Source organism: Astyanax mexicanus, chromosome 20 (assembly GCF_023375975.1).
Source record: "Astyanax mexicanus isolate ESR-SI-001 chromosome 20, AstMex3_surface, whole genome shotgun sequence".
NCBI classification, from domain to species: Eukaryota; Metazoa; Chordata; class Actinopteri; order Characiformes; family Acestrorhamphidae; genus Astyanax; species Astyanax mexicanus.
Genome location: NC_064427.1, coordinates 20,878,354 through 20,904,653, shown reverse-complemented (window position 1 = coordinate 20,904,653; position 26,300 = coordinate 20,878,354). Strand labels below are relative to the sequence as shown.

The following is a 26,300-nucleotide window of genomic DNA, read 5'->3' as shown; positions in this document are numbered from 1 at the left end:
TATGTTGTATTACTAATTCATATGTCAAGTATGTCAGATTTTTTTTTTTTTACAATTTTGCTAAATATTAGTTCCCGACATTTTAACCTTTCCCAATTGGTTAGCGTTTTAAAAAAGGATTTGTCTAACATTAGTGACATAAAGGTTTCCAACGTTATTTGTCTGAACATTTTTAATGGTCAGTAATATTTAGGTATTTATCATTGCTAAACAGTTCGTGGGCGTCTCGGTTTATCGTAGTTATTGTAAAGATAATTGTATTTGTAAAGCGTTTTCATATTATTATTTTTGAATATATGTATGTGTTTTAAAAACAGTAATGTACAGGGTCGATTTTTAAATAATATAAAGCCATAGCCATACATAATATAAACAATCCTAAACATATATTAAAACGTTAATTAATACAAAAAAAACACATAGCATTCATACACACAGCTGATATATAATACCTTTCATATTTCTGAATAATGCAGTAAATATCCTGTTTTAATACTTTTATCATGGAATTTTCCGTCTTCACTGCATTGGTGTTTAAGCGGATGTTGCAGTGCATTGTGGGATTTGTGTTTTTTGAGGGTCTGAGCTGGGCAGCATGGCGGACGCGTTTGGGGGCGATTTGTTCAGCGTGTTTGAGGAGGAACAGACGAGTTCCAGCAAAAAACCCGCGCTAAGCACCGCAGCTCCCGCGGGGTATGATCATTATGTCACTGCTATAGAACTGCGTTTCATTTATTTACAGATATATCTCTTTGTCTGCCCTGTACGTCCACCTGCTGTTAGCTTTCTTAGGAACTGTCCGGTCCACCTTAAAAAATAAAGCAGTTTCACTTTGCCGCCTACAAACATTACTGTTGGAACTGCTGCAGGATTTAAGGTGGACCGGATAGATAGAAGCCGGTGGTGATTGCTAAGCTAGTTTACACACCGCATGTTGTAGCTAGTTATCCTTAATAACCAACTTTTATATTATACTAGTGTTTTCTTATTGTGCAGCGTTTGTTTAACAGTTTTTATTGATTTAGAAATTAGAAAATATCCCTGAACAGTTTTATTAAGTCAGGAAAACTGTATTAAATATAGACTAACTCACTAACATACATCAGCTAAAAGAAAGTAAAAGTCAAACTCTCATTAAAAAAAAAATCAAGGTTTCTTCCTTTAAATTGAAGACATTAGTGTTCCTAAGTAGAAATGGGCTCTGAAATACTCTAATAACTAATGTTTTATTTGTATGTTTTTAGTTTATTTATTTCAATATTCTATAAACTGAGTGGTCTGGTAGCTTTTTGCTGTGTTGTAAAACTTCCAACTAAAGTTTCCCCATTTTTAATAAGTTTTCTCTGTTTGTTTGAATGTTATTGCTTTTAATAGAATGCAAATAATCTAGATTTAACTGGCAATAGAGGTGTGCCATGCTGTATCATACACAATAACATTGCCAAAAATTCTGACGTCCAAAAAAGTGCGGGATTGTGATATTTTTGAAAACGGTATATTTTGCATTTATTTTGCTATTTAATGTATTAGTTAATAATAGTTTACGTTTGCAGTGTTGTGGTAGATTTTTGTGTTTTATGATTTTGTTTGTTTCTAAAATGTGTGAAACGCCTAGATTTATACAAAATACTTTGAAATATTTATACATTTTTTATTAGTTGTTTTGTCCTATTGCCAAGAATATCGTTGTCCCAAAAATACCCTAAAACATTGTGACTATTTTAGGGACTTATTGCCCATTGATTATCATTATTATTAAAACAACAGTCCTTAAGAATAGGGTAAGGTATAGGGTAAATATTAGAATGAATGATTTCAATGAGCTTCTGTTACCATTGCTGCAAAGCAACATTTAATATAAAAAACCAGGCTTGTCTGGTAGGTAGACTTTCAGTTAAATTTATTGTGTGAAGCTACTGTTTATTTTATCCAAATTGTCTGGAATTAGTGCAGTTTTGTGGAAACAACAAGTCACTGCATTATGTAATGTTTCTACAGTTAGTGGTGTCTATTATTATTATTTTTAAATACCCTACCACTTATACCGCATCACCAATGGCTTGGCAAAATATTTTCTCATTCTTAAAGATTTTCAGCATTTATATAAGAAATATGTGTTAAATAGATTTCTTGTATCTGTTTCTCAGGAAAGCAGCTCGCGCTCATGGAAAAGAAAAGGCAGATTCTCCGTCGGTGTCTCGGGCAAAGCGAGAGGCGGATAATGATGGTGGGGAGGAGATCGTGTTCACTAAAAAATCCAAGCTGGAGACAGTCTCAGCAGAGGAGATCAAGTAAGTACACTGCGTGTCCAGATGTTTGTAGACAGTCCTTCTAATGAATTCACATTCGTACAAAGATTGTGTAGTCCGCGAAGAAGCAAAGTATTGCCAACTGACTCTGTAACAGATAAACAAGCCGATGAACTAGGTGGCATAAAGCTCTTTTCTTACCCTAAAGCTCCATCACTCTGGAACAGGATAAATTTGGACTTATCCAACCCTCACATGATCATCTTCAGTTACTCCAGAGTCTAATCTTTATATTCTGAAACTGTTTTAGCCTCTGTTATTCTTAATAATAAGTGCTTTTCTTAAGGGGGAAACTAAACCCTGAATAGTAAGTAGCTGAGGAGTAAGTAGCTTTATTTCTGTCTCAGTCTTGCAGACCTGATGCCCAAAGTAAAGGTGGAGCAGGTGGAGACGGTGGAGGGCTGCACACATGAGGTGAGACTCTACCTACAATCTACTGCCTGCTTTTATAAACTTAAAATGTGCATGTCTCTTTTTTGTTATTTTAAAGAAGTTCTTGATTTAGTAAATGATTATGATGTAATGTTTGGTAAAGCTTTCCTCTCTGTACCTGTAGGTGGCGCTGCCTGCAGACCAGGAGTATAAACCGCTCTCACAGCGAGTAGGAAAAGCTGCGAAGGTAATTAACCAGAGAGAGAGAGAGTGTTATGTATTATTATAGTCCAATTCTTAATTAATATATCTCTGTCCAATTTTTATCTTGTCCTCTGCAGGAGTATCCCTTTATCCTGGATCCGTTCCAGAGGGAGGCTCTTCTCTGTATTGATAATAATCAGTCAGTGCTGGTGTCGGCTCACACCTCCGCCGGGAAAACCGTCTGCGCAGAGTGAGTCTCACACACACTGTACAGCGTTTACAGTCTGACAGTAATAACTGTAGAGTTTAATACAGTATAAATCTTAATATTCACTCTAGATGTTTGTGAACATTCATTTTAATTAATCCATTCAGCTACTATTTGAGTTGTACTAATTGCTGAAAAACAACAGTAATAGATGTGAAATTTTGTTTCAAGTTTAACCCAAATTGAGGTTGCAGTGTCTGTAATCAGTCAGTAATGTGTCTCTCTCTCGCTGTCTCTCTCTCTCTCTCTCTCTCTCGCTGTCTCTCTCTCTCTCTCGCTGTCTCTCTCTCTCGCTGTCTCTCTCTCTCGCTGTCTCTCTCTCGCTGTCATTTACTCTCGCTGTTGTTCATGCTCTCCTTCTCGCTTACTCTGTCAATTTTCAATTTTTGTCTCTCTCTCTGTCTGTCTCTCTCACTGTCTGTCTGTCTCTCACTGTCACTCTATTTTGTCTCTCTCTTGCCATCATTATCTTTCTCTTACCTTCAATCACTCCTGCTGCTGTCTCTGTCTCTCTCTGTCTCTGTCTCTCTCTGTCTCTGTCTCTCTCTGTCTCTGTCTCTCTCTGTCTCTGTCTCTCTCTGTCTCTCTCTCTGTCTCTCTCTCTCTCTCTGTGTCTCTGTCTCTCTCTGTCTCTGTGTCTCTCTCTCTGTCTCTCTCTCTCTGTGTCTCTGTGTCTCTCTCTCTGTGTCTCTCTTTCTCTGTGTGTCTCTCTCTTTGTGTCTCTCTCTTTGTGTCTCTCTCTCTGTGTCTCTCTCTCTTTGTATCTCTGTCTCTCTCTCTCTCTCTCTCTCTCTCTCTCTCTCTCTCTCTCTCTGTAGGTATGCTATAGCTCTGGCTCTGAGGGAGAAGCAGAGGGTGATCTTCACCAGTCCGATTAAAGCTCTGAGTAATCAGAAGTACAGGGAGATGTATGAGGAGTTTCAGGACGTCGGGCTGATGACCGGAGACGTCACCATCAACCCCACCGCCTCCTGCCTCGTCATGACCACCGAGGTAGATTTTACTGATTACTTTGCTGTGTATGTAAGAGATTTGTGTATAAATGTGTTGCTTGTTAAATGTTGGTGTATTTATTGTCTTGTATTATGATTGGCTGTGTTCAGATTTTGAGGAGTATGCTGTATCGGGGGTCGGAGGTGATGAGGGAGGTGGCCTGGGTTATCTTTGACGAGATTCACTACATGAGGGATTCCGGTAAGACACAGCTTCATTACACATTAATTTGAGACCACTTCAGTTTCTGAATCAGTTTCTCTGATTTTGCTATTATATATTGCTATATGTTTAAGTAAAATGAAAAATATTGTTATTTAGAGCGTTTATTTGAATATCTGAAATAGCAAAAAAAGATGCAGAGCTTTCAGACCTCAAATAATGCAAAGAAAACAAGTTCATATTCATAAAGTTTTAAGAGTTCAGAAATCAATATTTGGTGGAATAACCCTGGTTTTTAATCACAGTTTTCGTGCATCTTGGCATCATGTTCTCCTCCACCAGTCTTACACACTGCTTTTGGATAACTTTATACCTTTACTCCTGGTGCAAAAAATCAAGCAGTTCAGCTTGGTTTGATGGCTTGTGATCATCCATCTTCCTCTTGATTATATTCCAATTTTTTTTCTTTATTTGGTAAATTCAAAGAAACTCATTCTTATGTGGTCTCTTATTTTTTTTCAGAGCTGTATATTTAGTTACTACAGTGTTCTATAGATTTTGGTGTAAAGTTCATGGTTAGTACTACAAAAGAGTGTGTGATTGTGTGTTTGTATGTGTTCTACAGAGCGCGGTGTGGTTTGGGAGGAGACTATTATCCTGCTCCCTGATAACGTTCATTATGTCTTCCTGTCGGCCACCATCCCCAACGCTCGCCAGTTCGCAGAGTGGATCTGTCACCTGCACAAACAGGTACTGTAGAACCAGCGCTCTGTATATCTGCCGATTAGTGAACTGTAGTTATATACTGTATGTGTGTAAGTGATATAAAACCCCTGGTTGCAAAGCCCAACTCCAGTTTAAACCTGAAGATGGAGAGAAATTAAATGAACCAAGTTATAGTCGGTTAGATAAGCAGGTATAAACACCATCAGCTGATTCTGTGTTTGTGATTTGATTGTACACAGCCCTGCCATGTGGTTTACACAGACTACCGGCCCACTCCCCTGCAGCACTACATTTTCCCAGCAGGGGGCGACGGACTGCACCTGGTGGTGGATGAGAATGTAAGACTGCGTTTCTGGCTTTTTTTTACTCTAAATGGAAATTTATGTTCTACACTGAGTCTTATTCTTATTTATTCTTAAGTTTCCTCTGCCTGTGCCCATCTGTTTACTACTACTGTTCAGATTTATTTTTCAAAAATTTTACATTAATTAAATTGCTAGATAAACTACGAGTAGTTACTGAGGGATTAGTATGTTAGTATAAGTCATTTAACTGTTTTTTCCACATATAATATAATATAATCACAGTTTCGCTTAGATTTGTTTAATGTGACCCATATTTGTCTGAGGGGTTCATGTGCAACAGAGCAATGCTTCACATTAAGTTTCACTTTAATCCTTCAGTCAGAATCACAAGATCTATGAGTTCAGACTACAGCTGAGCTTATCACCAAAACATTTCTCCAGTCCTCAGAAAAGGTCATGTTAGTTTAGGTTTTTGATATTTTATTTTTCTTTGATGCTGCAGCTGCAATCTGTAGCTGTGTTTTATTCAATATCACATAATTTCGAATAGACCCAGAATGCATTTGAAAATGTCAGATTCAGTGTGTTTCTTTTTTTTTTTTTTTATGTTTTTAACACATACAAAAACTCAAATCGTATTTAGGCCACTTTTACCTGCTGTGTGAATGTGGCATAAGACTTGTTGTGATTTAAAAAAAATTGTTTGTTTAATCAATACATATTTATTTTTTTATTTATTTATGTATTATTTTTAGGGTGAATTCAGGGAGGATAACTTTAACACAGCGATGCAGGTTCTGCGGGACGCTGGAGATCAGGGGGGCAGCAGTGGAGGGAAATGGGACGCTAAAGGAAGGAGAGGCGGCACTAAAGGTGAGATTTATACTGTAATAAAACCTCTCTCGGAAACACCAGGAATGAATGAACACTCACATTTAAGATATTACTGTTTTGTTGCACAATTAAACTAACCATTTATTAATTAGTTAATAAATTAAAATTGAATTTCTAATTAAAGGAAACATATGATGTTATATTATGACATGCCTCTTTAAACACTCTAAACGGCAAAAAAAAATCCATCCATCTGCTTTTTTGTGAATCAGCTGAAAGAGTTTGGTGTCAGAAATCATATTTGCTTCTATGAGCCGTTTAGATGCTGCTCTCTTATTGTGACTTCACAATAAGGAAACCTGAATAGAATCACGCTGGCTCCACCCCTTTATCCATAAACTCCCACCATGGCCCAACCCACTAGATAAATTGAAGCTGGTTAAGAATTTTACAGTACACAGTAGAATTATCCAGCAGACTTTGTCGGAGGGAGGGATCTATACCTACTGTCCATGGCAAGTCAGCAGATGAGGGAGATGCAGCCACAGCTTATTTTGAATAAAAGTGTCAGATCTCTTAAATGGCTCATTTTGAAAGGAGCTGAAGCTGGTATCAATAAAGCAGGTGAGATCTGTATCAAGGTGTAAGTGAATTAATTTAAAGAACTTCATGATCATGTAGAACTTAAAGAACACAGACCTACAGTATTCTAACTTGTGTAAAACAGCTATAATAAGACTCCTTTAATTATATCACTTCATCACTGGTTAAATGCTGTGTGTATCTGCAGGTCCGTCCAACGTGTTTAAGATAGTGAAGATGATCATGGAGAGGAACTTCCAGCCTGTGATTATCTTCAGCTTCAGTAAGAAGGAGTGTGAGGCGTACGCTCTGCAGGTCTCCAAACTGGACTTTAATACAGGTAACCTCAGCACAGGTGTTCTTACTTCTACACACAGTGGTAAAAATCTGGTCTAAAACAGTTGATGTGTTTCAATAAAGTACAGGGGTTGGACAATGAAACTGAAACACCTGTCATTTTAGTGTGGGAGGATTCATGGCTAAATTGGAGCAGCCTGGTCATCAACCTTCATTAATTGCACATTATTGCACCAGTAAGAGCAGAGTGTGAAGGTTTAATTAGCAGGGTAAGAGCACAGTTTTACTCAAAATATTGCAACGCACACAACATTATGGGTTCAAAAGAGGACAAATACCAGAGTTCAAAAGAGGACAAATTGTTGGTGCACGTCTTGCTGGCGCATCTGTAACCAAGACAGCAAGTCTTTGTGATGCATCAAGAGCCACGATATCCAGGGTAATGTCAGCATAACACTAAGAAGGACCAACCACATCCAACAGGATTAACTGTGGACGCTGTAAAAGGAAGCTGTCTGAAAGGGATGTTTGGGGGCTAACCCAGATTGTGTCCAAAAAACATAAAACCACGGCTGATCAAATCACAGCAGAATTCAATGTGCACCTCAACTCTCCTGTTTCCACCAGAACTGTCCGTCGCCACAATAAATTATTGTGGTTTAAAACCAGGTGTTTTAGTTTTATTGCTCAACCTATCTATCTATCTCTGCACATAAGTGTCAATTAATACTTAGTTAAGACATTACGTAACCATAATTTTTGTACCCTTATTATAAAATGTTCCCAAATCTTATTAGTATATTTTTGTAATTTATTTAAATGCAGATTAGGAAGCTCTGCACAGTCTGCACCTGAAAGTGCTGGTGTGAGTGTGCTAATTCTATTCCTGGTGAATGTGTTTACACCCTGCTCTGAGTGTAATTAAATTTAACAGTGTGTCTCGAGGTTCAGTCTGCTGACTGGGTTAGTCATGTTTTTGCCTGAATTCGTCTTTCTGTTTTTGTTCTGTTCTTTTTCTTTGAGATTTTCTTTCTGTTTTTTCTGTCCTCTGTCTTTTTTCCCTGTCTGACTTTCCTCTCGGGCTGATTTGTGAGTAATAAATGGAAATGTTCTCTTTAAGCCAGATGCACCTGAAGCCCTCAGTCTCTGTTCCAGACTTTCCGATCAGGTGTTTTATTCAGCTGATTTCTCAGTGTTTCTCTCTCTGTTCCTGTAGATGATGAGAAGAAGCTGGTGGAGGAAGTGTTCAGTAATGCCATCGACTGTCTCTCAGATGATGACAAAAAACTTCCACAGGTAATAACACAGAAAAACATTATTTTCTTTTTTTATGTTTGTTAAACAAACATGGCCATAATACATTGAAACTTCACATTAGTTTATGATGATATAATATAGTGGTTATAGTCATTTTTGGAGTGTACCACTGAAAAATCTCCATTTGAAGGACCATCTAGCCCTAACACTCCCCTCTACTCCAAACCTATAAACATTGTTGGGTTCTTTGTGGTTGTTGGGCCTTGGTCTTTGTTGGGTCTTTGTTAGACTTGTAGATTGATGTTGGGCCTTGGTTGTAATGCCTTGGTTGTAATGCCTTGGTTGTTGGGCCGTAATGGTTGTTGGGCCGTAACGGTTGTTGGGCCGTAATGGTTGTTGGGCCGTAATGGTTGTTGGGCCGTAATGGTTGTTGGGCCGTAATGGTTGTTGGGCCGTAATGGTTGTTGGGCCGTAATGGTTGTTGGGCCTTGGAGTTGATTGGGTCATTGTTGGGCGTTGTTTAGGTTGTTGTTGGGCCTTGGTTTTTGTGGGGTCTTGGTTGTTGGGACTTTGGTGTTGGTTTGTGGTTGTAAGCCTTGCTTGTAGGGCCTTCAGGTTGTAGAGCCATCCCGTTGTTAGGACTAGGTTGTAGGGCATTGGGTTGTAGGGCCTTCAGGTTGTAGGGCCTTTGGCGTTGTTGTAGGCCTAGGTGCTGAAATGGGATTGGGTCTTAAACCTAAGCAGTAAATGTATTTTACTACTAGAGGTTTTGTTTGATTCTTTAATGGACTTTTGCTTTAACAGGCCTGAACTCTGCTGAACTTTTCATTTATTATAATTCATTTATTGCCTCCCCACACCAGGCTTTACTGATGGACCCCCTCAGATCTGCTCTCGCTCAGGGGGCTTTCGCAATGCTCTGAGATCTGAGAGGACAGTCCGGGTCCAACTTTGCTTTTAGTGTAAATCATTGCCTTAGGGTGTGTGTGTGTGTGTGTGTGTGTGTTGGCATGCAGATGAATTTTACAGTGTTTTTCCACATGATTGTCCTTTAGTTCATCTTATGGGTCATTTCTGATTCACTCAGAATACTGTAATTAAATGTGGTCAGTTCCAGTGATGCATCTGACTGAGGAACCCCAGCCAGACCATGTGTTCCTAATGTTTCAGTATCTGACTGGGATTTATTGGAAGTTTTATAATAAACCCACCATAGTTGTGGTCAGTACTTATTGTACAGTATATATTGTGTATAACAGAATCATGGTATCGTGAGTGATTCTGATAACATTGTTATTGTGATATAATTTCTGTGATATTGTATCATATTGTTTCGTAATATCATAGCGTGAAAATAATGTATTGTGATATCGTAGCGTAAATTAATCATATCTGATCATATCGTACCACAATATTGTTTAATGATGTTATTGTGGTACCATAGCGTGATATCGTGTGATGACAGAGTAGCGTGGTGATATTGTATTGTGATACTGTGTCATTATGATACCGTGTCGTGTTAATATCTTAGCGCCAAGATATCGTATTGTGACAATACTGTGTCATGTTTATCGTTTGATGATTATACCATTTTCCTTATTATACATGATTATATGCTAATCTTTTTAAGGTGTGTTTAAGGTGGAGCTCATGCTGATCTCCTTTCTGCAGGTGGAGCACGTTCTTCCTCTGCTGAAGAGAGGGATTGGGATCCATCATGGTGGACTGCTGCCCATCCTGAAGGAAACCATCGAGATCCTTTTCTCTGAAGGTCTTCTTAAGGTAAGTCACAGGGACATGGTTTTTAAATTATTTACACTGACGTTTCAGAAATCCTTGGACAGGAAGTGGTATTGTGTCCCATGACTTTTGCCCTGTCCTGTGGAAGTTAAAAAGCTCTGCACTTTTATGTGGATGATTATCTATAGGTGTTGGGTCTCCCGAGTTAAATGTGGATAGCAGAGAGACACGTATACAAGTTAATGAAATCTCTTAATTATTACTTTTTTGCCTAATACATACAGATGAAGTAGTGTGTGTACATTTATCTTTAATTCAATTATTTTATCTTATTATTTCTCTCCAGGCTTTGTTTGCGACGGAGACGTTTGCTATGGGGATCAACATGCCTGCACGTACCGTACTGTTCACCAGCGCTCGCAAGTTCGACGGCAAGGATTTTCGCTGGGTATGTTCACTACTTAAATACTTAAATATTATAAGTAAAGGGGAATTATTGTGCCTACATCATTCAAAACAAAAATATTTTGAATTTTAGATGTATACAGTACCAAAAGTTTGGACACATTCTCATTCATTCATTTTTATTTATTTATTTATTTTTCCTACATTGTAAATGAATAGTGAAGTGATCAAACCAAAATACTCTGTGAAGAAGCATTTAAATAAGTTGTGGTTTCTGAGGCTGGAAACTCTGGCTGGTATCCTGTATAACAGAGGAAATTCTTGCTCCTTCTTGTCTTGAAGTGGTCCTGATGAGTGCCAGTTTCACCATTTAATACATTTTAAATGGTCTTTTTTGTAACTGATCTTAAAGATACTTGTTGAATTTTTTCCAATTGACTGATCTTCATTTTTTCATAGGTTTTTTCTTTTTTTCTTTTTTTTTTTAGTTGGAAAGTTCTTGCTTCTCATAATCTGGATTACAACATTACTCTAATAGAGCTATTCACTGTATACCTGTAACTCTACCCCTTCACTGCTTTACAACTGATGCTCTCAAACACTTTATTAAGAGGCAAGAAATTCAATTAATTAACTCTTGATGAGTTCAGCACAGCTGTTATATAAATGTATTTGTGTATGAATTGAAGTCTCTGTACACGCTCTGTTCTCCGGTCCCTCACGGGTTTGGTCCAGAAGGCCACGTATTGTTTGTGTGAGCATGAGGCCGTGACTCGAGCTGTTGGAATTAGAATTAAATAAATAAATATAAAATAAAAGTCCTTGGCCTCTGGGTTCTGGCGTGAAGCTCAGAGGAAGCTGCCATCCAGAACGCTCTGACTGAGGAACATCTGGTGTCCCAGAATCTGCCAGAACAAAGCAGAACCTCTGCCATGTCTCCTCTGGATCCCAGGGCTGCTTGAAGTGTGCTGGAGGAGATCTGCTTATTAAAGGGCTTAGAGCAAAAAAATATATAATATTGTTAATTGAAAACAAAACTGCACTGACAAAACAAAACACAGTGGATCAACACCAGCAGATGACACGTCTCTCCAAACCATCACTGATTGGTGGAAACTTCACACTAGACCTCAAGCAGTTTGGACTGTGTGTCTCTCCACTCTTCCTCCAGACTGTGATCCCTTGATTTACAAATGAAATGTAAAATTTACTGATGATCAGTGATTTGGAGAGACATGTCATCTGCTGGTGTTGATCCACTGTGTGTCTGATTGTGTCTGATTGTGTCTGTGTCTAATGTTATCAGATCAGCTCAGGAGAGTATATTCAGATGTCTGGTCGTGCCGGGAGGAGAGGAATGGACGAGAGAGGAATCGTTATCTTCATGGTGGATGAGAAGATGAGTCCAGCTGTGGGGAAACAACTGCTGAAGGTAAAGTGTTGGAAAGTAACAAATTGAGTGTTTTAATTTCCACAGACAACTAAATAAAGAACATCACAATTTCAAATTATATTTGATTTCTTTAAACTACTGATCTAAGGATGGTGCACTAGAAAAATAATGCAATTACGTCCTTTTAATTGTTAAAGATATTTAGATATCCTAATTAAATGAAAGGTACTATAAAACCAATAACAAACAAAATCAAAGTCAGTGTACCTGCTATCAGTGGTCCTAATGGGCTCTTATTTACTTAATGTGTTTTATGTCCACATATTTTATGACAAATTGATAATTCAGTGTATGATTCGTGAAACCAATAAATTTAATTTATATCATATTTTTAATACTTTGTGAAATGGTGATTAAGTTGTACAGATGATCTCACGCTGGTTCTCTGGTATTTGTGTGTGTGTGAATCTGTGTGTATCTGTGCAGGGTTCTGCTGACCCGCTGAACAGTGCCTTCCACCTGACCTATAACATGGTTCTGAACCTGCTGCGAGTGGAGGAGATAAACCCGGAGTACATGCTGGAGAAATCCTTCTACCAGTTCCAGCACTACAGAGCCGTGCCCGGCGTTCTGGAGAGTAAGAACCGCAGTGTTTCACTTTATTTTAATACATGAACTCTCAAATGAACTGAGGGAGCACATTTAATAGAGTTTATTGGCTGATGCAAAGCGAAAATCTGCTTTTTCCTCAATTAATTACCCAAATAAAAAAAATAAGAATCACATTTAGTCTCTCTCTTTCTCGCTGTCTCTTGCTTTCACCCTTTCGCTGTCTGTCTCTTGCGGTCTCGCACACTTCATGCTCTTTATCTGTCTGTTTCTCTCATGTTTCTCTCCCACACTCTTGTTCTGACTGTCTCTCACTTTTTGTCTGTTTCTGTTTCTTTCGTGTCGTCTCATTCTCACACTCTTCTGCGGTCTATTTCTTGCTGTCTCTCATGAACTCCTTCATGCTCTTTGTCTGTCTGTTTCTCTTGCGCTGTCTTGTTCTCACGGTCTGTCTGTTGCTGTCTCACTTGCTCTCTTGCTGTCGCCCACTCTCTTTGTCTGTTTGTTTCTCTCATGCTGTCTCACTCTCACTGTCTCTCTCTTGCTGTCTCACTCACACTTTCATGCTCTCACTCTCTCTTTCTCTTTTTCTCATGACGTCTTGCTCTCACACTCTTGTTCTTGCTGTCTCTCGATGTGTCACTTGCTCTCACGCTCTTGCTTTCATTCTCTTACACTTTGTCTTTTTGTTTCTCTCTTGCTGTCTCACTCGCTGTCTTACTGTCTCTTGTGCTCTCTCTCTCTGTCAGAGATGAAAAAGTTGGAGGAGATGTATAACGGTATAGAGATCCCGAACGAGGAGAGCGTGGTTACCTACTATAAGATCCGGCAGCAGCTGGCTAAGCTGGGTAAAGAGATCGAGGAGTTCATCCAGAAACCCAAATACTGCCTCCCCTTCCTGCAGCCCGGACGCCTGGTCAAGGTGATCATCCCCCAAAACACGAGGGGGTTAAGGGTTAAAAGCTGAAAGTTTGAAGTGAAAAGCTGGTGGAGTGGGCACTAATTTGTTAGCTGCATAGCCAAGTGTGAGACGGAATTTGAATAGCATTTTTAAAATCTGCTACTACACTGATACATTGATACACTGATGCATTTTGTCTGTGTCAAGATATTGCAATCAGTATAATGTAGTGTGAAAATGTACGTAAAATACTGATAAGCATGTCTTCTGTGTTTACAGGTGAAGAAGGAGGATATGGAGTTCGGCTGGGGAGTCATTGTCAATTTCTCCAGAAAATCAAACGTCAAGGTGAAGTGTGTTCTTTTGCTCTGATATTAAGCTACTCCATTAAAACAGTGTTGATGTTGGTTACATTGTAGTATTGTGTACATTTTGATTCAGTTAGCTACAAATTGTTACAATCACCTAGAGGGGCGGAGTCTGTTGTACCCATACTGCTCTGTAATTAATCTACAGTTACAGTAGATACAGAATCATCAGCACCGTAATCTGTTGTACCCGTACTGCTCTGTAATTAATCTACAGCTACAGTAGATACAGAATCACCAGCACTGTAATCTGTTGTACCCGTACTTCAGTGACACTTCTACACATCCCCAAGGGGAGATGGATTTCAACGGAACACTTCTTCTTTTTCTTCTATTGTTGTTTAATGGGTGATTTGTGTGTTTAGGCTAATACAGGTGAGCTGGACCCGCTGTACGTGGTGGAGGTTCTGGTTCACTGCAGTAAAGACAGTGTGAAAAACGCCGCCACAGAGGCAGCTAAACCCGCCGCAGCCGGAGAGAAAGGAGAGATGCAGGTGAGACACGACTGACTGATGGACTGACTGATGGACTGACTGATGGACTGACTGATGGACTGACTGATTCATTGATAGACTGACTGATAGACTGACTGATTCATTGATAGACTGACTGATAGACTGATTAAATTATAGACTGATTAATTGATAGACTGACTGACTGATTAATTGATTTAATAGACTGACTGATTAATTGATTTAATAGACTGACTGATTAATTGATAGACTCACTGATTAATTGATAGACTGACTGATTGGCTGAAATTTATTTATATATTACTCAGCCCTGATTATGCATTATTGATTTGTGTTTAATTATCAGGTGATTCCTGTAATGCTGAACCTGTTGACCTCAATCAGTTCAGTTCGTCTGTACATCCCTAAAGACCTGCGGCCTTACGACAACCGACAGAGCATGCTCAAATCCATACAGGTAAATATGTGTGGGGGAAAAGAAGCTCAAAGTGTATGAATACTTGTGCAAGTATTCATACCAGTATGTATTGTAATATCTGTGAATGCCAAAACAGAGCTGTAATTGGTTTGAGGTTGATATAAAAGCATGCAGGTAAAGCATTGTGTGATCTGGTGTGTTTATATTGTGTGTGTATCTCAGGAGGTGCAGAAGCGGTTCCCAGATGGGCTCCCCCTGCTGGACCCTATAGATGATATGGGGATTAAGGACCCGGCGCTGAAGAAGGTCATCCAGAAGATCGAGGCGTTTGAGCACAGGATGTACACACACCCCCTGCACAGCGACCCCAACCTGGAGACCCTGTACACACTCTGCGAGAAGAAAGCTCTGGTACAGTATTGATTATTATGGGAGTTAATGCTGGGAGATTTTTATGATTTATTCAGTTAATTCAAATTTGTTTAAATGCGATTTTCAAAATAGAGTAATCACGATTTTACATACAGACATTGTATCTTTTAATCTAAAATATCAGAAAACGCTACTCATTTCTGAAGTGTTTATCCATCTTACCTTGGATACCAGCGCCTCCCACAGACTAACATGGCCATATTTTCTAACCATTCTGCTCAGTTTGAGGATGAGCTCGTATTGAAAACACTTTTAGCACTTTAGACGCAAACACCCAGTGGGATAAAGCATATATTTATCTAGAAATAAAACCTTCTGCTTCTAAAAGTTGCAGTGTCATCACTGCAGTAGTGGAAAACAATCATCTCTTCATTAAAGTATTTTCTGTGACTTGTAACAGTCAGGTGTACATAAGGTTGACTCAACCCAGAGTTTCTGATTATATATATATATATATATATATATATATATATATAGAAAGGTTTAAATAAAAAAAAAAAAAAAATTCTTCTCCCTGGCCCTAATCGCCCCACACTAATGTGACATATAATTAAAATATAATTGTTGTGAATATAATGTATTTACTTACTAATAATGTGGGGCAAACAAGTGGTCCAGCAGTCTAAAGCGCTGCTCATATGATCAGGAGATCTGTTCGAATCCCGGTCATGCAGCTCGCTATCAGCTGCCAGAGCCCCAAGAGCTCTCTCTGGGTGGGTACAGTAGATGGTGCTCTTTACCCTTATCACTCCTAGGGTGATGTAGATCAGAACAAGACTACATTCTGCTGACCCCGGTCAGACAGTGGTGGGTGTGGTTGGTCAGTGGCGACAGTAGACATGGTATTTCTCTTCGTGTCTGGGGTTCTATACAGTTGGACGGTGTTTGTTTAAAGGTCATATTTGTTATTCAGTTCAGCAGCTCCACTGCAGAGTTTCCTGCTCCACTCAGTGGAAGTGAAGGTCTGTAGTGAGGAAACAAAAGCAGGAAATGCTGGAGAGCAGAAATCAGAGCAGCACAGGCGGTGTAAGGGGGGTCTGTGTACTGGTTATGAGGGGTTTAAAGTTGGGACAGTTAATATACACAGAGAGGCTGGGCTTGTATGAACTGGCTGCACATACTGTTTGATTTACTTTATAATATGATGTAATTGTAAATATACACAGGTTACATTATATATTTACTTGTTTTAATGCTGTTCAGAGAGAAGATAAAGTTACCAGGAACAATGCATTGAATTGGGAGCCTACACAAATATGAAACAAATAGAGGGCATGATACAAATAATTGTGATTAATCAACTAATAAAAAAAAAGAAATGTTAAGCTTAGTTGAATATTAAATAGTCATTAGTTGCAGCCCTAGTATCAACACTTATAGATCTGATTTTGTGGTAGAGGTGCAACTAATGACTGATCTGTCTGTCTCTCTGTCTGTCTCTCTGTCTGTCTCTCTGTCTGTCTCTCTGTCTGTCTCTCTGTCTGTCTCTCTGTCTGTCTCTCTCTGTCTGTCTCTCTATCGTTTGTTCAAAATTAAAATGTTCTGTGTTGTGAACATCTGTGGCAACCTTAGATAGTGGCCTGGTTTAATCTTTTGACAGCGGGTTTTAGACATGGGACTATGGGCAGGATTTTTTGCTAAAATCTGGCAACCCTGCTTGCAGTTTTGTTGTAAACTTGGTCTCTGCTTTTCTCAATCACTCCAAAGACAACATAGAAGCCTTGTCTCTCCCTCTTGCGCTCGGCGTGAGTTTTTAGTTTCCACACGTTTTCATTTTTCTACCTGTTCTTGGGCTCCTTTTAAGGGCTTTTTTTTCCCTGGCCATGTCCCAATTCACTAGCCGGAGCAGCGGTAGTGTATTGGACCGCGACCCTGACTGCCCAGGTTGGATCCAGCGTGAGGAGCAGTGTGTTTATTGGTTTATTTTTTCCTTTCTTTTGGGGTTTACCTGCTTTGAGATCAACTGTTCTGCAATTGGGTTCAACAAACCCTCTGGGCTGGAGAGCTACTAGTCTGTAGCACTTCATCCCATTACACTTCATTTTACAAAACAGAATTTTTATTTTGTGGACTGCCAAGTAATGGCTTGGGGAAAAAATCTGTCCCGCGGCCAAATTTAATTGCCGACCCCTGGTGTACATTTAATTATAATTGACAATGAAATTCTGTGTTGGTATAGTTTGTATAGTCTCCATTGTAGATTATGTCGACCAATCATGTGTAGCCCTCACATTTTCAGCTGGGGGTGGCCTTTCAGGGTCTGTTTAAGGATACATTAGTGTGTACATAGGCAAAACCAATATACTAGACTGGAGATATTCTATAATAATTTCTGATCTGCTGCTAAATAATAATGTTTTGGTGTGTTTGATGGATCCAGGTTGCAGGGGATATAAAGTCGGTGAAGCGGGAGCTGAAGAAAGCTCGGACCGTGCTGCAGATGGACGAGCTGAAGTGCAGGAAGCGAGTTCTGCGCCGTCTCGGATTCGCCACTTCCTCTGATGTCATTGAGATGAAGGGACGAGTGGCCTGTGAGATCAGCAGGTGCAGCAGCCAATCAAATCACTACATATTTGCATAAACAAAAATCTGTAGTTTTTAATGATTATGAACCCAGAATTGTAAGCGATATGTTCTATGTATTATATGAGTAGAAATTGTAGTTTATACTGTGGCATGCGGATGTATTATGAGTATGTGGTGTTGTGTTGCAGTGCTGACGAGCTGATCCTGACAGGGATATATTTTATATGTTTTATATGTATTATATATGTATGTGTTTTTGTGTTGCAGTGCTGACGAGCTGATCCTGACGGAGATGGTGTTTAACGGGCTGTTTAATGATTTGACTGCGGAACAGGCCACGGCTCTGCTCAGCTGCTTCGTCTTCCAGGAGAACGTAATTATGCGCATATTCCCCCTCTGTTTACAGATCAGTGATAAATATGTAAATGCAGGAAGATGTTATTGGCTGTAGATGGGAGTTCTGAGCCACTCAGAGCGCAGTGTTTATACGAGGACGGGGTGAATCCGGGTCAGAACTGAGAGCAGAACCCAGCCAATACATTCCAGAAACACTCAGAGGCACGAGTGTGTTTGAGTTTGTTCTTTCTTACTTTATTTCTTTCTTTCATTCACCCTTTCTCTCTTTCTTTTTCTTTCTCCCTTTCTTTTTTCTTTCTCACTTTCTGTCTTTTTCTCTCACACTCTCTTTTTCTCTTTCGTTTCTTTTTTTATTCTTTCTTTCTCTCTTTCTTTCTTCTCTCTTTCTGTCTCTGTGTCTTTTCTTTCTCACCCTTTCTCTCTCTTTCTTGTTCTCTTTTGTTTTTTCTTTTTATTTCTCTCATCCTTTTTCTGTCTGTCTGATTTTCTCTTCCTTTTCTCTCTTTCATTTTTTTTCTTCATTCTTTTTTTTTTCTCTCTTTGTCTCTTTTTCTCTCCCTTTCCTTCTTTCTCTCTCTCTCTCTCTCTCTCTCTCTCTCTCACTTCAGAATCAAACACATATGTGGGACTGACCTCAATTCCCTCACACGCACTTTTCTTTTGCGTGCGTGTGTGCGTAAACACACTTCAGCACATTCAGTTTAAGTTCACACATACTTGTATAGGATGTTCTGTGTGGTAGATTGGCTGCTGTGGTATACACTGGCTTATATGTGGCACAGCATGTAATGATTACAATATTAATTGATTAATACAAGAGAACCATCTAAAATAAAATGAAGCTGAGATTGAGACAGTTGGGTATGGAGAGGTTCTACTAGTTCTGTGTGGGTCCTGCAGCACATTTACACACAGATGTTGCTACAGCTGGACCTGTAGATCCTGCTCTACACTTGTAGGTTGAAGCTGAAGCTGCAGAGTCCCAGCTGCCCATAAATGTTGTGTGTGGGTGAGCATTATCGATATTCTGTTCTTATCACTGAGCTGTTGGTGTTCCTTGTAGCGCTACTAGGAGTGACTTGCTGTCGTATGAGGTGCTCACCAGATCATCAATCACACCAGCAGGATTATTACACCAAAGACAGGACTGAAAAACGACTTTCCTTAAGCACAAACGGAGCCAAGAATTGTTGCTAAAGACGATACGGTTCCAATATATAGGCATGCAGGTTTTAAGGGTGTTGTAGAGGCATGTCTAGCAGTCATTGGTAGGGCTGCACGATATATTGCTTAAGCATAGTCATCACGATGTGCGCATGCACAATAGTCACATCGCAGGACGTGCAATGTCACTTAGGACAATTAAATCAAAGACGTCATTTTGCAATGTTTTGATTCCTGACACACGAAGTAGATACACAGTGCTGTCTCTGTGTCTGTGTGAGTGACAGGCTGCTGCTGCCTGAGAAGTGTGAGAGAGTGGGGGAGCTGAGGGCTTGTAAACGCACGTGTGGAGAGCTGTGCACCTCAGTCCAGCACAGCTGAATTTACACTTTTAATCCCAAAAAAACAAACATTCTTAATTACCTTTCAAAAAGCCGTATAAATACCTGATTAAAGGGCAGATTACTGTTGTTCTGCTGTTTTCCTCGGGTTTTGAGAGCTCTGCGCTGACTCAGCTCTTGATTAGTCCGGAAGTGAGACAGGGCACGTGTGGGGGCGGGGCTGGTGATGTCATGTGCCCTGCATTGTTTAATATCGCGATGTATGTTGTCGAAAAAAAAGAAGAACATTTGCAATGTAATTTTTTTTTTTTCCAATATTGTGCAGCCCTAGTCAGTGGCCTCTCACCAGGAGGTACACTACCCAACAGTTGTCTCTGAGGGACAAGCTTCTTTTGTTGTCTGAAAACAGCTGCTTGCTTGCGCGTGTGTGTGTGTGTGTGTGTAGGGGGTGGGGGCAGCTGCTTCAGCTCCTCATTCATCTGTCAGTTTCCAGCTCCCCCCACTGTTCCCACAGATCATATGTCATTTTCCCGTAGGAAGCCGGGGTCTTCCTGTGGCTGGTGCCACTGTGGAGTTTGGAGTGGGTGAAAGGTCACAGCAGCTTCTCTGTAGAACCTTTTTTTGTACAGTTCTCTCTAATTAAAGCAGAATTCCACCTAAATACAGGGTTTAGATCTAAACAAAGCTGATCAGAGGGTGGGTTTAACTGGAAACACTGTGTTCCGGAGTCTCAACCATTTCAGCCAGAGTAAGTTTGGCAGGACAGCATTTCAGGCATCAAGGATGATGTGTGAAAAAGAACAAAACACTTCGGTTTAGCACAGTTTGACCATTACCAAAATGTGTAATATATTAACTGTTAGTAAGTTTCTCTACTCTACTGTGAACCATTTGTTGAATGTTGATTTTTTTTTTATGTTTGCTTAATGTCACAGTTATGTAAAAATCCTCGTCCTGAAGAACTCAAAATTTTAAATGTAAAAAAAAAAAAATGTACAAGTGAAACATGACATTAACATGCAAGTTAAGCCTGTCACGATAATTTTTTGTGGACAATATATTGTCCCAGAAATTTTTGCCATACACGATATTTTTTGTAAAAAACGGACATAATGATAACAGAATAGCATAAAAAATAATGTATTATTTAGTCTGGGATTTATATACTAATTTCTACTTTAGTCCACACTGTGTGTATGGAGTAAAACAGTTATTGAAGCATGACTGGATGAAATACTGTTCACTGATCTACGTGTGTGAACAAACATACAAATAAACACAATAGGTGATATCACGATTATCAAAAATGATTGAGGTCATGTTCATTTATTGTACGATAAATCAATATTTCAGTTATTGTGGCAGGCCTAGATACAAGGTTTATTTATTTATTTATTATTTATTTTTTTATTTGTTCAACATTAACATTGCATGCAGTAATGGCCTTAAGCCACGCCCAAGTAATGGCAACTAATACTCCACCAACTAGCTTAATGCTAACTGCAAACCCACATTATCACAGTCTCATTAACGAAAAAAGGACTTTTTTTTTTTTTGCTGCTCTAACAGTTTCTCTTTCTCTCTCTCTCTCTTTCTGTGTGTAGGCTAATGAGATGCCGAAGCTAACAGAGCAGTTAGCGGCACCACTGCGGCAGATGCAGGTAAACAGACTGGAGTTCTCTCTCTCGCTCTCTCTCTCTTATGCAATTTAAAAATAGCAATTTCCAGGCCTGGATAAGTTTTGGAAGAATGAAAATTTAGGAAAAGTCATGAAAAAAGTTGGTCTACAAATCTTTGTTTCAGTTTATTGATGGAGCTAACAAAATACATCAGCTCAGAGTTAATTTAGTAATGTAGCCCTTCACAACGGAGCTCTCAGGATCTGACACACATTTTATTATTAAAGATTGTCTCAACATTTTTTTTATCAGATTAATTTTAGACCTACTATAATATTTTATTTTACTATAAAATTTTAATTGTGGTTTTAGTTGATTTTTTGGTTTTATTTTCAATGTCTGCAGTGATGTTAAAAATCGAATGGTCATGTAAAAGTCATGGAAAATTATTGGTTAAAGTGTATGAACTCTCTCTCTCTCTCGCTCGCTCTCTCTCTCGTGCTCTCTCTCTCTTGCTCTCTCTCTCTCGCGCTCCCTCTCTCGCGCTCTCTCTGGTCTGGCTCTGTTTACTGTAAACTGGAGGAGGAGAAACCCAGTGTTCAGTAATCTGTCAGATCTCTCAGGTGGATCTTCTCTCAACTGATAAAGGAGTTTACAGATCATAGTTTAGTACTGGGTCTAGATTCCCCCTTTCTGTGTATTTGTTACGCATCTACTAATAATTAATCAGTAATCACTTTGAACAATTCAGCAACAGCTGTGAATAAACAGCAACTTAATGCATAAAAATAATTGCAAACCGCTTTAAATTATTCAGTATTTACACTATACTTAATTTCCTGTGTGTTTGTGTGTAGGAGTGTGCGAGGCGCATTGCTAAAGTATCGGCCGAGGCGAAGCTGACCGTGGATGAAGAGACGTACCTGAACCAGTTCCGCCCTCACCTGATGGATGTGGTTTACACCTGGGCTAACGGAGCGTCCTTCTCCCAGATCTGCAAAATGACCGACGTGTTTGAAGGTGAACCATCTGCTTTCAAACACAACGTTTAAATACCTGTCTTCCAGCATGACAGTGACCCAAGAGACACCCACGATATTTTCACTAATATTTGTAGAAGCTGTCTGCATGTCTAGCTCCTACCTTTAAACATGTGTTGCCATGGAAACACCCACGTTTAGGGATTTGGATGGATGAGCAAATAATTTTGGCAATATAGTCGATTTAGTGTATATTGTTATGGCTGTTTTTGCTTATTTTGTGTGTTTGTTTTTTGCATCTACACAAACACTACTCAACTTCAGATACTAAACATTACTTAGCTGATTGGATACATTTGGGATAGGGGAGGTTGTATAAAGTCCTATCCAGACAGGATTAGTTTCTCAGGGGGTCCTGGGGTAATTTCCCTTTTATGGGGGGGTCCTCTGTGATTTTATTACCGTCCGGAACGACCATGTGCGTGTTTTTCTCAGACAGGCTGAATTTTTTACTGTTTTTCGCTGAACTGAACCTTCAGTAATTTTAGTCCCGTCCAGATCCACATCTTGGAGTTTTGTCCCCTTGCGTTTAATAAAATAGCTATTTGTCCACTGCCACGCACTGTAATTACACTTTGGGAGCGCGTTTCCACGGAGATCCACGTAAACACAACAGTGAGTGGAAATGGAGGAGCTACTGAACGTGATGTCATGTGAACAACAAAAGCCAAAAAAACTCACTGGTCCTCCTGTTTTTTCAATTACATTCCAGATGCAGGAGTTTTATCACTGAGTAGAAGAGTGAAATGTTTTTCACAGACATTCCCCTGAGAAACTAATCCCATCCGGATAGGGTTTAAATGAGATTTTCCAGCAAACTATCGCAACTTAAAATTACGTTAAACTCTGACGTCTCCCCCACTACAGTGCACTGTGAAATGATTGGTGATGAAAGTGTGAAGAGGGTTTGGTGGAGTTGAGGAGCTCTGGTGAAAGTGGAGGGTGGTGTGTAGAGTGTGGAGGGCAGTGAGGGCGGAGTGACCGGATGTGTTTGGAATGCTGTAATCAGAATCAGCCTCGCTTCATCTGAAGGAGGAATTTTTACATTCCTTTCAGTTTTGTCCCACTCATTTCTGCATTCTTCTTCATCTTCATCATCAGCGCTGCACTCAAACCACTGGATGATGCTCACACTCCTCTTCTCATTCAGTGTGTTTTCTTTTAATCTTATTGTAAATTTAATATTGAAAACTGTATTAAAGCTATACAGGATTACATGCGGAGTTACTTAATAAATAAAAAGTGTTAAACTAGATTGTTTTATACTTTAGATTTTTCTTTATTTTTACTTATGATTTCCCTTTATTTTTACTTTTAAGATTTCTCTATTTTTACCTTTAGATTTTACTTTTTTTACTTTGGATTTCTCTTTATTTTTACTTTAGTTTTTACATCATGTATATAAAATCTCTGATAGTGATTTTACCAGGGTCAGTTGTGTGATTCGGAAAGAGACGGTGCAGATAGATGCATAGAGAGATACAGAGGCAGACATATTTTAATTTTAAATCCAAATGTTCTTTTATTATTATAATATACTATGTTATATACTTTTTATATACATTCGGAAAAAAAACATATTATTCCATATTATTAATTATTATTATTAATTTAATTGTCTGTCCTTGTTTTTAAAGCAACAGTCCTTAAGATTTACGATTGAATTTTATTTTTTTTTTCCCTTGGAAATTGAAAGCAGAAGTTTTTCTGAGTGAGGAGAAATACTGTAATAACTGGCATCAGTGTGCTTTTAATGCTTCTGTTCCTGCAAAGCTAAACATATATTTGTTCTAAAACAGGGAGGTGTGGTAGGTCCCAGGATCTTTTTCTGGCTATAAAAGCTTTTGTTAGTTATGGAAGTTACTGTGTTGCTGCTAATGGTGCTGATACAGGAGCTACTGTGAGCATGGAGGCATCAGAGCTGTAGACTTCTTAGCTCTTCTTTCAGTGCAAAAACTGCACATTCTCACAGTTATCTTAGTCACTTTAAATAAACACATTTAGGTCATTTGAATTATATTATTTTTCCATATTTTACCCCACTAACTCTGTGGTTTCTCTGTGTGTTGCAGGCAGTATAATCCGCTGTATGCGGCGGCTGGAGGAGCTGCTGAGACAGATGTGTCAGGCAGCCAAGGCCATCGGGAACACCGAGCTGGAGAATAAATTTGCTCTAGGTGAGATTACTGACCATCCATCTCCTCTATATACAGTTTTTTATTGTATTAAAATGTTCTGCAATGTAGATTAATACTAAACTCATCCAAACTATGAAGAAGATTTTTTTTTACATTATTTAGTCAACAATAAAGTATTAATCAAACCAGAATATGTTTATATATGTTTATATTCTTTAATGTAGCAACTCTACTGTAGATAGAGACAGCCTTGTACACCTTGGCTGGATTTTCTCAGTCAGCTTTATGAGGAAGAGTCACCTGGAATTCAGGCATTCAGTTAACAGCTGTGCTGAACTCATCAAGAGTTAATTACTTGAATTTCTTGTCTCTTAATAAAGTGTTTGAGAGCATCAGTTGTAAAGTAGTGAAGAGCTAGAGTTACAGGTACACAGTGAATAGCTCTATTTGAGTAATGTTCTAATCCAGATTATGAGAAGCAAGAACTACTCAACTAAATAAAGAAAAAAATTACTAAATGAATTTCAAGAACTTTGCGACTGCATTTGAGGATACTTTCAAAGACCATCAAAAATGTTAAGATGAAACTGGCACTCATCAGGACCGCCCCAGGAAAGGAAGAGCAAGAATTTTCTGTTGCATCACAGAAAATATTCTTATAAAATTTTTAAGTTTTGGATATATAAACATGATTTACTAGAATTTAACTTGTTGAGATTTAGATTAACACTTTACTCATATAATTCTTCTTAGTTTCAATGGCATTAGTTTTGATGGCAAGTCATAATACACAATACTAGTCCCGTGACTTTTGGCATATCTGTTAGCATGTTGAGCTGTAAAATTGTTCTAAATCAGTTTTTTTTTTTTTTTTTAATCAGGAATCACAAAGATCAAGAGGGACATCGTGTTCGCTGCCAGTCTGTACCTGTAAAGGCAGAGTCCACACACCTGCCCCCCCAACCACACCACACACCTGTCCCCTTCCCCAACCACACCACCTGTTGTCCCCCACCCTATCTGTCTCACCAAAAATGTTTGCTTATTTCATAAAGAGGGACATTATTTTCACTGCTATTCTACCTGTAAAGGCAGTCACACCTGTGTCCCCACACCTATCTGTCCCCTCGAAATTGACACTGTGTTTGCTGCCATTCTACCTGTAAAGGTGGAGTCCCCACACCTCTCACACCTACCTGTCCCCTCAAATTGTCACTGCTTGTCAACCTGTAAAGTTGAAGTCCCCACACCCCGGGTCCCCACAAACTCGTGTGTTTTTCATCGTGCATCAGAAGAGTTGAGCTGAAAGTGACGGATGTTTTATTTGTGTTCAGGTTAACAGGCATAATGGGTTCCTTTTTTTTTGTACATATTTCTTTTAAACATCATTTTAATAAAAAAAAAAAATCTGTATAGTGATTATTCTCTCATACAAATAAAAAAGGAAATTTTTTTTCTTCTTCTTCCAGGTACATGACTGGTAGCATATGATACAGAGGAGGGACGGGGAGGGGGTGGGGCATCATACACAGGACGCAGTGGTAGCAGCATTAGCAGCCCAGGCAGCAAGGCATCATGGGACATAGTCTGTAAGGAGTTGAGTCATATAGATATTTATATATTTATATATAATATACACGCACAATCACACACACTCGCACACAGAGAAAGAGAGAGCGCTCTGCAGGAAGCAGTGGGTTTACATTCACAGGTTTCCACCCCAGTGGTCCGGCCTTCACTATGTGCATGCTGGGAAAAAAAAATTGGTTCAGTAGCTTCAGTTGGGGCTGTCGTAGTGGTTGCCGTTGGTGGGCGTCTCCTGCAGGGTGGTGTGAGGAATCTCCACGGGTTTCTGAGGCTGAACTGGCTTCTTAAAGAAATCCGACACGAAGAACACCTGCAGAGAGAGGGAGACAGGTGAAGATAGTGATGAGCAAATCTTCAAAACACCCAAACGTTTTTATTTTTCAACACTTATCCACTTTCTTAACTCCACTGATCCTATAGGAAACTTCATAGTTGTATAAGTACGTTCACACAGAAGGTAAAATTGGCCCAATCTGATTT

At 39.2% G+C, this 26,300-nt stretch overlaps 2 protein-coding genes across 3 annotated transcripts in view; one reads left to right on the top strand and one right to left on the bottom strand.

Annotated features, from left to right (window-relative positions):
• Positions 1 to 567: 567 nt before the first annotated feature.
• mtrex (Mtr4 exosome RNA helicase) lies at positions 568 to 25,598 on the top strand. Its single transcript, XM_049468360.1, has 27 exons — positions 568 to 693; positions 2,148 to 2,291; positions 2,657 to 2,723; positions 2,866 to 2,928; positions 3,023 to 3,135; positions 3,972 to 4,146; positions 4,257 to 4,347; positions 4,934 to 5,058; positions 5,274 to 5,372; positions 6,095 to 6,212; positions 6,964 to 7,095; positions 8,269 to 8,348; positions 9,981 to 10,091; positions 10,396 to 10,497; positions 11,761 to 11,886; positions 12,334 to 12,484; positions 13,206 to 13,378; positions 13,637 to 13,705; positions 14,091 to 14,219; positions 14,545 to 14,655; positions 14,839 to 15,027; positions 17,429 to 17,592; positions 17,842 to 17,947; positions 21,041 to 21,097; positions 21,913 to 22,075; positions 24,168 to 24,272; positions 25,115 to 25,598. The coding sequence occupies exons 1-27, from the start codon at positions 596 to 598 to the stop codon at positions 25,165 to 25,167; spliced, it is 3,114 nt and encodes a 1,037-aa protein (XP_049324317.1). The 5' UTR covers positions 568 to 595; the 3' UTR covers positions 25,168 to 25,598.
• plpp1a (phospholipid phosphatase 1a) overlaps positions 25,537 to 26,300 on the bottom strand; it is a 42,233-nt gene continuing 41,469 nt past the window's right edge. For both annotated transcript variants that reach the window (XM_022663064.2, XM_022663063.2), the window contains exon 6: positions 25,537 to 26,130. In XM_022663064.2, coding sequence (XP_022518785.2) covers positions 26,011 to 26,130 — 120 coding nt within the window. In that variant the 3' untranslated portion in view covers positions 25,537 to 26,010. The remainder of the gene's footprint in view (positions 26,131 to 26,300) is intronic.